The sequence below is a fragment of the Zonotrichia leucophrys genome, chromosome 6 (assembly GCF_028769735.1).
Source record: "Zonotrichia leucophrys gambelii isolate GWCS_2022_RI chromosome 6, RI_Zleu_2.0, whole genome shotgun sequence".
In the NCBI taxonomy this organism is placed as follows: domain Eukaryota; kingdom Metazoa; phylum Chordata; class Aves; order Passeriformes; family Passerellidae; genus Zonotrichia; species Zonotrichia leucophrys.
The window spans coordinates 6,878,182-6,893,128 of NC_088176.1; the positions used below are offsets into that span (position 1 = coordinate 6,878,182).

General features: G+C 39.9%; 1 protein-coding gene across 2 annotated transcripts in view; it reads left to right on the forward strand.

Annotated features, from left to right (window-relative positions):
• The window catches only part of HSPA12A (heat shock protein family A (Hsp70) member 12A), a 52,873-nt gene that overhangs the window by 17,904 nt on the left and 20,022 nt on the right, over window positions 1-14,947 (forward strand). For both annotated transcript variants that reach the window (XM_064716319.1, XM_064716320.1), the window contains exons 5-7: window positions 4,203-4,389; window positions 5,214-5,318; window positions 7,162-7,278. In XM_064716319.1, coding sequence (XP_064572389.1) covers window positions 4,203-4,389; window positions 5,214-5,318; window positions 7,162-7,278 — 409 coding nt within the window. The remainder of the gene's footprint in view (window positions 1-4,202; window positions 4,390-5,213; window positions 5,319-7,161; window positions 7,279-14,947) is intronic.

A 14,947-nucleotide genomic window follows, 5' to 3' on the forward strand; every position in this document is an offset into this window, starting at 1 on the left:
ATGAATTCAACCATTCAAAAGAATGATATATTCATTAAGGTAAGTCTGCAGTAGTTCAGAAGGTATTAAGGGCTGTATATAATGAGGCTTGCATATAGGATGACTTACAAATATTTCAGCAGAGTAAATGTAGCTTCCCGCCAGCACTCGAGAATGTTTACATTAAAATAAAGCACACCAGTGATGCATGGTCCTCTCTACTTCCTAACATTTTTTCCACCTTCCCTCCTTAGTGTTGATTCTTTCCAGATACTTAGGTTTCTGACTGCCTTTTAACAAAGCTGCTTTTCTCTAAAAGGGTAAGATGGGTTTGTTTAGAAGGTCCTACTTTGGAAAAGAGTGAACACACAGGGCTTTAGCTCCAGGTTTGAGTGTAGTGCCAGCAGTGCCATGATTCTTGTTATGTAATTAGGATGCAAACAAAGTCACATTTTTGACTGTGTGTTTATTTGCTGTGATGCCCAGTACTAAAAAAAATATTTTATAAGCATTGACTGAACGAAGTTCTTTCAGCATATATTTATCTTTAAATGTATGAGTGGCCTCACTCATCTCAGCATGTTTGGAGTTGGGTGTGGGTTTGTAAATGTTCAGTGAATGACTTCACTTTGATTGCAAAACATTGGTACTGTTTTATCAGTTTTAGGTAGTACTGACAACTCTTGATAGTTGCCCCCAGCTTCTGTTACAGGTAGCTGTGGTTCAGGTTCTTTTTGCAGAGGGAATGTGTTACAATGAGTGCTCTTTGCAGCACAATTTGAGACTGGAGGAAAGGCATCTGAGCTGCCTGGCCGTGAGCTCAGCACTTCAGTGAGCAGGGCAGTGCCAGAGCCACACAGAAAATTTGCTGCTGTACAATGAGTTAATAGCATCTCATTTGGAGGGAATATATGAGATATTACACAGTTGTGAAAAACTCCTCTTGGGTTATATGCACTTACATGAAGTTACAGATGTTTTGGCTACTGGCTAGGTAGCTGAATGGGAGTATTTCACAAATGGAAATTAATGAAGAAATGCATGTGGCTATGAAACAAATGGCAGTCTGTCTTTGGAAGGAGGGAGAATGTGGTCTCTTTTCAGTGCAACTTCAGGTTTTTCCCCTTTCCCTCTCTTCCCTGTTTGACTGTAATTATTGGGAGGCACACACCTGCCTTTTTTCTGCATACACCGTGCTGGTGGCATTCAGCTGCATTTTGATGACCCCAGTGTTTCATTTCCTTGCCTGTGGTGCTGCAGCTCTGGATCAAATTCCCATCACTCTGCACAAGTCCCTCTCTGGTCTGTCTTAGCCAGATTGAAGTGGAAGTAAAGGCATTTCTCTAACCTTTGTATAACCTCGTCCTTCCTTCCCCACTGACTCTCTTTCCTCTATTTTCACTTTAGTATACAGTGAGATGCTCTGTGGCTATAAACACGTCTATGTTGTTTATATTTCTGTTCAGATACTTCACTTTATATCATCCTAGGAACTCATATGTCTGCATTTGGAAGAAATCTACCTTGGTTCTATTTGAATAGTTCTTTTAACTGTGATTCTGCACTGCAAAAATATCCCCCACATGTATTTATAGCAGTTCTGGCTTGTATAGGTTTATGCCTTTGATAGGCATTTCCTTTTTATTTTTCCTGATTTTTACCATTATTTTGCCTGTGTTGGAACCATGAAAGGAAACTGCAAATGAAAGCATTGCAGTCCTAGTCCTACTAACTAAAATCCTCCTGTAGCTGGAGGGAGGCCAGGGCTCCACCTGGCAAGAGTGTTGCAGCCAGGAATTACCATTCCCATGCTTTTGCATCTGCTTCTCTCTAGAAAAACATCACACAGGAGTATTTCTAAATCTCTGATTGCAGATGGTAGAGTCCTGCTTCCCCTTGTCTTTCCTTGCTGTCCTTTCTGTGACTGAACAATAATACAAGCTGGGGGCTTTAGAAGGTGCTGAGCAATTACTGTGTCCAGTTTCCATCAGAAACTCATCAGGAAGCAAACATCCAATTCTCCAGGTGGCTTTGAAAATTTCATCCCGCGGCGTTGAACGTAAATTTGTCTTCATTTAAACTGCACCTTAAGCGTGCTTATTCCAGAAAGAGAAAATGTGCCTGGCCATAATGAAAAACAAAGAAGCATTGTTATTAGCCACAGCCTATTTATGGCATTTCCCACCAGTGACTCAGAATGAATCATTAATGATTCCAAGCAAAAACGATATCAGTCTGTCTCCTCTGTGCTTGCAGCGGGTGTGTGGGATTTAACAATCTGCTGCAATAGCAGTGTTTTCTGTTCATGAGCTGTGAGATCCCAGCTTCTTCACATTGGAACCATATGTTTGCTGTAACACCTACTCAAAGGTTTTGGAGTTGACCAAGTGCATTTCTAGCAGCAGGTTGGAAGCAATGACCTGGAGCAGAGCCCTTGCCAGCTGATGATGGCTCAGGGGCTGCGCAGCGGAACTGGGCAGATTTAGGGAAGTTTTTTCAAGTGAGTGAATGTGGAAATCATTCCACTCCTCATCATGCTGTTTCTGCTTTCAGGGCAGTGGAATTGTCCTCTGCACTGAGGGAAGTTCAGATGTGTTATTCTCTGCTGCTTGAGCTAAAAAGAGAGATTTTGCTCTGTTTGATCCAGCTGATTGATGTGAAGGGGTCCCAGCCCTTCAGAAATCCCATTCCTTGTTACTTACCAAGTACCAACCCCTTAGATTGCAGTTTGCCATGTCAGTTTTCTGCCTTGGTCTGGAGGTCAATCAATGTTCAATGGATTCAACTGTTTCTGAGAGTGAAATGGAAATTATTTTTTCTACATACTCTTCCTATGTCACATAAGCAGCTACCACAGAGCAAGGCAGACTTTTTGTGCTTCAGAATGAGGGCTTTGGCAGGAGTATGTTCTGAAAGTGCGTTTTGCTATCTTTAGAAAAAGCAATTGACGTGTAGTTTAATAATGAATGCAGTTGCCTGTGTGATCTTAACTTGGCTCCTGTTTGAGCTGTGTTATGATTATGTCTGAGAGCATAAACAGATTTTCCACTGATGCCTTTTTAAGAAAATGTTTTCTGGTAAATGTTTGTTTCTCATACAGAAAGTACTTGTATATGGTGGGGGGAGGAACAGTAATGTGAGTTTCTTCCATTCTGCCTTTTTTTTTGGGATGGAGCAGGAATGCTCACAGCTGTTTCTACAACTTTCTACTGTCTGACCTTTTTGTCCTGCCATGCCCCCCTTCAGTTCCTGCTGCTGGGTGTTCCCATATTCAGTGTTCCTATTTATTTCCTTATTTATTTCCTGATCCATTCAGTGAAAGCAGCTTTGGGTTTACCTTTGCCTTAATACTTTCATGGGTATCCCCTAAAAATACCATCACAATCTTGATGAGTTAGGATAGTTTTATTCACCAGTAGTGACAGAAATATTTTGGTGCCTTTAACATCCTTGGAGGTTGGGGAAGTCTGCTTCATTTTTGATTTTTTGAAACTTGGACAGCATTTTGGGTATTTGAAACACAAAATCCATCAACTTCACATGAGTAGAAAATGCAGTGCAGAGAGCTCAGCATCTGCAGGCATGGATGCCTTCAGAGTTTCAGGTGTCTAGGAAATGAAGCACATGATCAGATGTTGGTTGAACTGGCTTGTCTTGTTTCAGGGAATGTTCTGGGACAGAAATGGGGATTTACTCAACCTCCCCCTGGTGATGTTAGATGACTTAAGCAGGTGCCTAATTCAAAATGGGAGAAGTATCCCTTGCAAGTAACCATTCATGAAGTCTGAATCACAATTGGAAAGGCCATATTTGGGTTTTTATTAGTAGTGTTCTTGGATAATTACTGATTTTTTTCCCCTCTATAATATATATTACATGTGTTGGCTTAAGTAGAAATTTTAAGTACAAAACTGTTTCCTTAATTGTGTATGGCTTACTTCAGGAAACCTGTGTTCTTATCTGAGTGTGATGTATCCTTAAGAATTATACATAATCACAAAAGTGTGTTGAATTACCTGAAATGAAAATTGCACTCCTATTTTCTTAGGTGGAAATAAACCCACTTGATTTTTGTATTGTAAGGTTTGAAATTACTATCTTTGGAGGGAAAAGCAATCTGTGCAATTTGCCACCTCATGGCTTTTTCTCATGATACACTTGTTTTTTTCCTGCTGCTCTAACCTTGAGCATCACTCACTGGAGCTGTTTCACTTTTTGGCCAGACGATGGGAAGGTGGAGATCCAGGTGTTTCCAACCAGAAGACCCCAACCACAATCCTCCTCACACCAGAGAGAAAATTCCATAGCTTTGGCTATGCAGCAAGAGACTTCTACCATGACTTGGATCCCACTGAATCAAAGCACTGGTTGTATTTTGAGAAGTTTAAGATGAAGCTGCATACCACTGGTGTAAGTAACACCCAAACTGTGTTTGCTACTCAAGTTGTTTTCCTCTGAACATTACTAAATTTTTGTGAACTGGAAGTGAAGCTCCTCTACATTTGCAGAGTAAATTAAACTCTTCATTTAGCATTATGATTCCTTTTGTCTCTCACTGCATTTGGCAGCTGTGTATTGCCAGCCTTTCTTGTAGATCTTAAAAGTTCAGAATCTGCTTTGCTTAGATCTTCATGTCCTGTCTGCATGAGGTTGGTTTGTTCAATAAATATGGTCAGCAGGAATGGGATATAAGAGCCAGACTGAGCTCTAGAGCAGCCAAGCAAATTCACCCAGAATTCATTGCCAGAACTGCAAGTGCCAGTAGGGCTGTTAATTTGACATTATTCCTACTGATTGTGTTTTTGTCTTTAATCCATTTTAGAGCTTTGGGAATTGGCCAGTACTTTGTGTTTTGAGGTGTTTTCTGGTTTCATCTGTTGGTGGGAAACCAAGAATCTATACTCTTCACTTGGATTAAGTATCTTGCATATGCAACTTTATTGCAGTTATTTACAGATGTATCTATTGCAGTTGTTTAATATTTAGTCCATATTTCTTTCTCTGCCTGCAATTATCTGTAGGCATGGTAAGTGTTTAAAAACAAAGTCTAAAATAAGCAGCAAAGTGTCATGATCCAGGAAATTCAAGTGATGAGTTAAATCCTCTTCAGAACAGGTTTGTCACTTTTTCCTAATCAGGTGAATAATGAAGAGTTCACTGTCCTCAAGCACTGGGAATTAATTTGATGTTTGCCTTTTTCTTTTAATAACTTCCAGTTATTTTCTTTCATGTAGAATCTTACCATGGAGACAGACCTGACAGCTGCAAATGGCAAAAAAGTCAAAGCACTTGAGATATTTGCTTATGCTCTGCAGTTCTTTAAGGAACAGGCATTAAAGGTGGGGTAATGCTTCCTTATCTAGATTTTCTGTATTTATAACTAGTATAAATATGAGCTTAATATTTTTGGCCTTGCCAAGCTTTGACCTAAGTTGTATTTGATGTAAACAAAGCAAGGCAGGTGTAGAAACTCTAGGCAGGCTGTGGACTCTGGAGAGCTCACAATAGCCTGAAGTAATTTCCCCTTGCACAGGTCAAGCTTGATTCACTAATAGCATCCCTGTGATGCAGAGTTCTGAATAGCTTTTTACTGGCTTAGGTATTTTCTACTGTATTTTTAATGGGGGGAAAAAAAGGTACATTTGACAAGAAAATTTAAAAGCTTATTATTCTCCATTTCTGATTTGAAATGTTGCAGTGCTTATTTGTTGCAGTCTTCTTGGATCACAAGATTGTTTTTCTTATTCTCCAGTGGAATACATGTCCCCAGTAAACAGGTTTTGAGATGTTAAATCTCATGTAAATAGTCAATTGTGAGTTAAGTAAACATTGGCTTCCAATGTGCCACTATAATGTCAATGTGAGCAGAGCAATTCCTGGGTCAAATCAGAGTATTCATCCAAGCAAGTGTTGTTTAAAATAGCCTTGTGGTTCAGAGCTAACCTACTTTTTTGAATGGGTTTAATTTATTTTCTCTGAGATCCCAGTCTGTTCCTTATGGCTGCAGAGAAACAATCCTGCCACTCCAATGCCTCATCTTGTCAGGGACATTTTTAACTGTACTTTTTTGGGGTTGGTTGTGGAGTCACAGACTTGGACCTGTGTGTAGACTGGGGACATTTTTAGCAAATATGAATGTTGGATAAAATCCCATATATTTGCTGTTCTGCCTGCTCAGGGCTACATCCTTTTCCTGGTGTTAATAACTAAATCCCTGGCATTTGTGAGTGAATCCTGGAACTAATTAGACATGCCATGTAAGTGAGCTGTTACTTTGCACTGTGCTGTGTCTGTCTGTGGTGCCCTGTGCAGTATAAAGGTGCTCCTTTTCCAGCATGGATTTTTGAACTGCAGCATAGCTAAACAAACACAACACCTTGGCTCAGCACATGCAGAAGCATTTTTTTTTCACATTCTAAAGGCCTGTTGTCCACCTCTCTGAACCTTTCTCTGTTTGGATGGAGATTTAGATAGGACATATGGTAATGACATTTTACTTGGAACCTTGCCCAAAACATGTCAGTATATCACCTAATTTGCAAATGCAGTACAGACTTCCCTCTTTTTTAAGGGGAGAAAAAAAAGGACAATAAAAGTACTAAACTAGTCTTGAATGTTTGCTTAAAGCAAAATTTTGAAGGACCAATCACTCAATTTTTTTATAGGGGTTAACTGTAACTTCCCCTTGTTAACTGCATTATAAAAGTTTGATTTAAAGGTAAGTGGTGTATAAAGAAGTCATTGAAAAATCCAGATTGTAAAACATAAATGTTCATCAGTGATGCCCCAAATATTTTTCTGTGTATTAATCAAGATGTATGTGTGAATTCTTCAGGCTAACAGCAAATCCCACACCATGGCTAAGGATGTACATAAATGTGCTGTAATATGCTGTAAATTGCTGCTTTTGCCAAAGCCAACTTTTCTGCTTTATTTTGAGCACTAAACTTTTCTATAGGCCTCCTTGAGAAAGCTTCAACCTTAATCCCACCTTTTGGCACAGTAAAGCATTCTTGGCAGGTTGGAAGTAATTCTGATTTGTAGCATGGATGTAACAGGAAAAAAATTTGAAAAGAGGGTTACTGTTATCAGAGCCAGCAGAAAAGAATGTTTTCCTGTAGACACCCATCATTTTACATTCACCTCTATTTTCTTTTCTTTTTTGTTCTTTCCCTTTTTTAGGAGCTCAGTGACCAAGGAGGCTCGGACTTTGAAAACACTGAAGTAAGATGGGTGATTACAGTGCCTGCTATATGGAAGCAGCCTGCAAAGCAGTTTATGAGACAAGCTGCCTACAAGGTAATATTACAGGCTGAATGTAGAAATACCCCTCTAAAGGCCTATTTCATAAGCTAAATGATAAAATTTATTTGGGGCAATTTAGTATAAATACAGTCTAGAAACGTTGAAAGAGGAATTAGCTCTACCAAACAGTAGCTGTAGGTTGTATGTATTCACCTCTTAAATGTCTTTTTCTTGCTATTACTTTTATATATTTGTGTCCCTCACTGCAGACTCTGATATTTTAGTCATCTTGGACAGTGTATTCCTGCTGAGTTCAGTGCACGTGGAACAGATGCAGTTTTGAGACCCTAGGGAAAGTTGAGTTTAAAATATTGGACACAGTTTTGTTTTGTTACTTTCTTTAGGTCATCACAGACTTTAAAGTTTAAAAAAAAGGAAGGAAAAAGGAGGGAAAGAAAAGAGCCTCCTTGGTGGGACTTTTTTCCAGTTCCCATTTTCCCACAGTAAGAATGAAAGGACTGTGAACTGGATAGTCTGGATATAAAATTAAATTCAAATGTTATTTTCACCAGCAAGAGTTTTATCTGCATTTAATTCTTTCCCCCAACTGCCTCTCAGATATTTGCACTTCCCATATGCATGTCCTTTATTTCAAATTCAGTTTGTGTCTCTAATACATGAGATGTACACATTCTTCTTTTCATTGGGATATTCATTTTTAGTTTTTTTTTTTTCTTTTTGATTTTTGGTCAGAGACTTGCGTAACCCATTGGCAGCAGCTATGCAATGCAGTTTGTAAAATACCTTCTAGCACATGAGTAATTTGCAGAGTGCTCCTGGGAAGCACCCAGATTTTTCTGACTCTGTTTCTGACTATCTCTAATGTTGAGCAACGTTTTTCTTAACAGTCTGTATTGTGGGATTGCTAATGCTAGTGCCAGAAGCAAAACACTCTTAAAGTTCTGATGGAAGGACACGGTTGTAGGTAAATCTGAAACACTAGAGACCCATTCATTCTCTCTGTATATTGTTGTCTGCCTGCTGTCTGTGTGCATGTGTGCTCGTGAAGTGGGAGCTGTGGAAGGAGCAGGGCAGGGTGCAGGTAGATCTCTTGGCATTTCTCATTTGTGGCACAATGGAATGTTGTTAATTAGTGTCTGTGTCTGTGGTTGTGTCTGTGGTTGTGTACTTCTATGGGCAAGCTTGACAAACAGCAAGGGCTGACAAGGCTTTTAACTTGGGGTGTGTGATCCACTGCAGGAAAACTGGAGTTTAGGGAAAGAATTCATGTTAACTTGACACATGGCTGGATTTTTTCAAAATGTGGGGATGAAGAAACAGATGCAGAAAACAGAATTCTGAATTGCCCTTCAGTCTTCCAGATTCCTGTTGCTGCATCCAGGTGTTCCTCATGGATGGATCAGAAGTTGCAGCTCTTGTTAGCTATTGGAACATGGAAGCATCTTGAAAATGAGGGGCATCATGTAGAGAAAAGTCTGGAAAGGCAGTGGTAGCAGGAGACACACTGAAGTACAGCCACCAGTCTGAGAGTTAACTTGCAGAAAATATTAATGAGCTGTGGAAATCTGCTGAGCAATCTGTGTCAGCTGAGGTAGCTCCAAGAGAAGTGAAGTACTGAAACAGCTTCAGTCACTGGCTCACAGTGTAAAGCCCAGCCTTCCTGGAATGGTTAAGGAGTTCTCTAGGCAAAGCTAATGGAATTCATAAAGTAAGGTTTTGCAAGTCTGCTTCTGTGCTCAACACCCATCAGCTTGTGACCAACCTATGATCTCAGTGCACCTCTGATGTCCCCTCATCTCTGCTTTGCCTTAAACAAAACATTGCTAACCTGGATCTCCTCATCTGCCCATTGTCCCCTTCCAGCTGCTGTGCTGCTTCCTCACTGAATGAGGAATCTGCTTGTTCCCTTCAGCTCACAGCTCTTCCTCTCTTTCCATCCAGCCTATCAGAATCCTGCTAACTCTGTCTGCATGACAGCTTTTCCTGCCTTTGCACACTGCTGAGCTTTCATCCAAGCTGTCAGGGATTTTGCGTCTTGGTTATTGCAACATCATTTCCTTGGCTTCAGCAGCTGAAGTCTGGCCTGGTTTGGATCTCTATAGAGTACTGCCCCAAAAGAGTTTTGTAGCCTTGCATTTGACAGGGAACCAGCCCACATTTGACTCCATCTGTGTCATCTCAGGCATAAGCTGCATGAACATCTCTATTGCTTACTTATTTTCCTCTTCTGAAACTCTTTTTAAGATGCTGGGTTTTTTCATGCCTACAAAAACTTGACTGTGATTAACCCACGTACATAAGAAAACTACTCCTCATTGCTTCTTGCTGTTGCTCTGCCTGCCCTATCTGTATCCATCTTTTGTGCTTTTGTATCCTTAACAATTTTTATAGCTGAGTTACTACCTCTTTGAAGCAGGTATTTGTTCTCTCTGGGGCCTTGTGAGGGACTCAGTCTGGCAGGCTGTAGAGAGTTGCATGTCTTTACAAATTATGTTGCTGAATCAAAATTACTTTATTCCTGAATGGCAGTTCACAGATGCTTTTTTCTGTGCCTCATGTTTCATTCCCATCTGTCCAGTGATGTCTCTGAGGCTCTGGGACACTTTTGAGGTCTGATCAGAGCAGGAGAGAGCTCGGTGGCAAGAGGAGAGTTTTAACTCTCTAGGACTCACTTTGCTTTAAGGTTTTTTTCCCAAATCATGTCTGCTGGGATTAGTGTGCCTTGCATCAGTGTTCACTACATCCTTAGGAATGACTTTCAGGGTTTATAGTCATATTTGCCATTCTCCCTGCTGGTAAGCTATAAGACATCATAAAATAGCATCAGCTTTTCTTGTTTCTGTGTCTCAGCTGTTTTACTTCACATTCTTTGAGCACAGAAAGTGCAGAACAGAATCTGCAGGCTGGAATTCCTTGAACATGCTATTAGGAATAAAGTCTTAAGGAAGAGTTTGGAGTGTGACAGGAGTATGTGAATGCAGAAGCTGTGAGATAAGAAAGTAAAACATGGCATAACAAATGCACTTAGGGGCAGGGCAAAAGAAGGGAAAGGCTGGTGCATTTTCATAAGCTTGCCCAAAATACTATCTGGGCTTTCAAACATCATTCAGGTGGTCTAGTCTGAGATAATAGTGAGGGTTCTTTTCTTTTTAATATGAACTCTTGAGTTTTGAAATAGAGTTCTAGAGCTCTGAAGTAGATTTATTTTTCAATTACAAATAGTAAATAAAATCATTTGCATGGTAAGTTCATATAAACAAAAAGAGAGGCAATCTAGGTTATAGGATTAAAGCATGTGACCCTAAAATTCCAGAGGCTTTATTTAACCAGCTCCTATGCTGAACATTTATTATTGTTTTCACATCAGTGTTGTCATGGAATGTGCACAATGAGAATTATTTAACACATTGTGTTCTGGGGTCAGTGACATTACATTGATCAATATTGCTTTGCTCTGGAGAAACCTTCTGAGAAAAATAAACAAACTTGGCAAGAGAATAATGTGACAGCACAAGAAATTCCTTGCTAATAAAAACGTGACATGAAGTATATTTGATTTTTAAAAGGTGGCTTGGGAGGCTTAACCAGATTGAAATTTGTGATGCTACTCTTATTCCCTCATAAGTCTGTTCTGTACATAAAATACATGCAGCTAAAATTTATTTGTGTAGGGGTCAGGCTTCTGCTATAAACTGCCTAAGAAGGTGTAAGCAGCACTGGGAAGCTGCTTATTTTTCTGAAACAGAACTTGTTAGTGAGGCAGATGAGGCAGAAGTGTGTTAACACATCAACGATTGTGGGGGTCTGTTAAGTCTCTGATTTCACTTTTGTGATGTTAAGATATTTTTTAATTATGAGGATTAAATTGTTTATTGGGTGATGTTGGGGAAAATTCTGCATCTTATACCTGTGCTTAGTCAGGAAATGATAACTAACTGAGGGCTGAAGATTACAGAGTGGAAAAATGTGTATTCATTGATCTCTGCTCACACATTTGAGTTCCTCAGCCAGGAAGGCAGAGGCATCTGCTAATCCTGTTTTGTCCATTTCTGTTTGTCCACTTTTGTGGCACAAGTTGGAGCATTTGGAGTTTTTTCTTTTTCTAAACAAGCAAAACAAGAGGTTTTCATAGCATTCTCTGTAAGAGTCAATCTGTGCCTCTCTGTTAGAAAGTTTTAAAACACATTTCTCAGATTCTTAAAAATTGACTGAAAGCAACAGAAACAGCCAAAAAATGAATCTTCATTCTGCCTGATGGAAAGGCTGTGCTAGGTGACATTTACCAGCCCAAAAAGAAAATGATGATCTGAAAGGCTGCAAACTACAATCATTAGGGAGTGATAGAAACCCACAAACGTAACTCAGCATGGACAGGGTCTGAAACTAATGGGTTGGATTATAATAAATTCATAGAAAGGGTCAATAGATTGGTCTGAAAGACATCTTAGATGCCAATATTCAGTTACAAAGAAAAGAAATATGAGCTGAAATTGGAACTGTAGGGAAAAATATAAAGGCAAAATGAGAGTGCTCAAGGTACAGAATAAGATGCATCTTACAGAAAATAGCAAGCAGCATTTTTCTCAGTGCAGGTCCTTGTCAGTGAGGGCCACTTGTGTCTTTTTAGTAAAATCAGCTTGAGCCGTAAGGAGCCACAATGAGGATGCTTCTACATAAAGGGAAGGAGAGAGCCTGAGACATTAGGAAGACTTGAATAGGAAGAGTCAGGCTTTGCTGTTGTGGTAACTGGTGCATGCCCCGGGTACAAAAAGCATTTCTAGAGTTTTATAACATTAAAAATTGAAAAGCTTATGAGAATTTAATGGCTTCATTTTTCTAATGCACGCTACTCATCAAACTTGCAAGTAATGTTCTCCTGCACCTTGGGGGATATAAGGTAATGCAGCAAAAAATTCTTGGTAATGCCACTTGGAGCTAAGCTTTCAGTTACTGCCCAAATGTTATCTGCGACAAGAGTCCCTTGGGAAGGAGCTGCAGCAGCATCACCCTGGAGAAATATGGACCAAATGCCACTGTGGTCCCATTCCCAAAAACCATGACTTCTACTTGTTATCATTCAGCAATATGTAACTCAGCTTTAGTAATGCTAATTTGGATTTATTTGTATTCCCATTACCTGCGAAACTTTTTGAGGGCATGACAAAACAAGCAATTTGTGCGAAGAAAAATGTTGGTGAATTCAGTCTCTTGTGGTTATTCCTTACCTAAAAAATGATCCAAGATTCTTCTGCTAGGAAAATTGTGTCTGGGATTGCTTCTGAGAACAAAATGTGATACACTGGATCTAATGTCCTAAGTAAGGTTTGCTGCAATTACTGATGTTCTGTCATGTCTCACAAATACAAGAAATCCGGTTCTCTCTCATGAGGCAGAAATCTTCTGCCTGGCCTGTGTGTAGCAAGAAATTATCTTTCTTTTGAGCAGTTAATAAAAGATTTTTGTCAAATAGGCAGAGGTAAACTCCAGAACCTTCTCCATGAATTGTAAACAAAAGTGCTGCTTCATGACTGGTGATCATAATTCAGATATTTCCTGCCTTATGTTCCATCTTTCCTCCTAAAAAAAAAAAAGGCTTTATAAAATAAAAAGGGTGAATTGTAATATAAAATCTAAAAGACCTGATAGTATAAATTTTACTAATAGAGTCAAGCAGTCTCTACAGTTCTACAGAATTCCAAGCTCAGGTTGAAAATAAAAGAATAGATAATAAAAGTAATGTATAAAATACGAAGTATAGAAATGCTCAGGTAAAGCAATTTGTACTCTTAACTGGGTAATAGCAACACCAGAAGAATAAATTGAGGCAGTCTGGCTGTGCTTAGCAAAGGCATTTATCTCAATCAGACAGCCTAGCTGTCTGTAACAAACTGCTTCATCTAATCAGTGGCCACACAAATGCAGCAGTTCTGGCTGCAGCCAGTGCAGCTCCACACATTCATTATTTTAAGTGTCCTGAAAATAAAAGTCACACTTCATTATGGTTCCAGGTGCCCCATTTGTTCTCTTGCTTTTCACAATGAGATAATGCCATAGTTTCTAGGCAGCCATTAAGGGGGAGAATTGTTCCATGTTATTTCTTACCACAGGAATAGCTTTACTGACAGGTTAGCAAACAGAAGTGAAATATCAAATGGATTCTGCTTTGGCCCAAAGTGACTTGCTAAGTGACATGGTCAGGTATGTGCATGCACAGACAGCCAGGGTGATTATTCAGAGCCTGAGCACCCCTCATTCCAGCAATCTTCAGCAACAGCTCCACTGAAAAACTTAGTATTGATTTGGGCACACAGAAGTTGATGCTTTTTCATTAGTGGGTTGTTTCACCAAATTTGTTCTTAGTGATTTACAAAATGTTATATAGGAAGCTGGTGGCAGTGCTGAATGCAAAAGCTGGGTTTCAAGTCCATGTCTGCTATTTGTATCCTCATGTATTTAAGCATAAAGATCATTTTTACCTCTACAACTAATGAATTAATGAGTGAGAAACTGAATTTCCTTCTCTGACAAGACACTGGACTGAGGCAGATAATTTTTTTGAGTGCAGATTGTGTTAGTGTTGTAAATTCAACTTGTGCACCCCTGATGCATTGAACCAATTGTTTTCCATATGATGCATCACTTTTTAATGTGGCTCATGGCTGATGTTTAGGATTACGGGATTACTTGAGGCTGTTGTGCTCTATATATTTTTAGCTTTAAAAATAAAAAAAATATGCTGTGACAAATGTTTCCTTTTGATTGCAAGACAGTTGAACAAAAGCTCTAATTACTTTTCATACAGAAACCTGTGAGGACCTGAATAGCTGCAGCAGTGAGTCTGGTCCTGCTGTCAGCCTGTCAGACACCATGGGCTCCTTCTCACTGATGCACACAAGGATTTGACACCAGAGTCACAGAGACAAGGAGAGAAAAAGTGTGAAGGTTGTTAGCCTTTGGGAAGGATTCCTTCCTGCAGTTCTGTCCTTTCCCACTGTAGGATACCTGGAACATTTTAGTCATGGAAGCATTAAGTGGGAGTGTTGGTTGGAGATCATCTAGCCTGACCTTCCATGTGAAGCAGGGTTATTGCTACCCTGGGTCAGCAGTGGCTTTATTGAGTGAAGCTTTAAAGCTCTCCAAGGACAGAGATGCCTTTCTGGGCAGCCATTCATGTGCTGCATCACCATCTTAGTAAAAAAGGGGTTTAGTACCCAATTTGGACCCCACAAGCTGCAGTATATGGCTTTGTCCCTCCTTGTATCTATCTCCTGGCAAGACTGAGAAAAATTGTGTTCTGCTTTGGACCTGCCCTTCAGAGAGCTGCAGGGAGCTGTTAACTGCTCCTTGACCTACAAGAGTTACTTTCACTTCAAAACTAATTATATCTGTAGGTAAAATGCTAACCTGAACCTCTTGGTCCTTCAGCATGCATGGTCATGCGCAACTATAAAGGGGGAGTAGTGTAACTATTAATTGGAATTAATTTCTGTGCTGTCCAGTGATGGTCACCAAACCAGCTGTACAGGTGCCACTGTGAGGGACCTTATTGCCATCTATCCTAATTGGCTGCAGATGGGAGGATTTCACCCAAAAACCCTTCACAGGAGCTCACAGCTTGAGTTCCCTGCTTGAGTGGGAGCAGCAGTGGGTTTGGCCCAGGTGGAAACTGTGGGGAGGTTGTGAATTTTCTGTGGGTTAAATT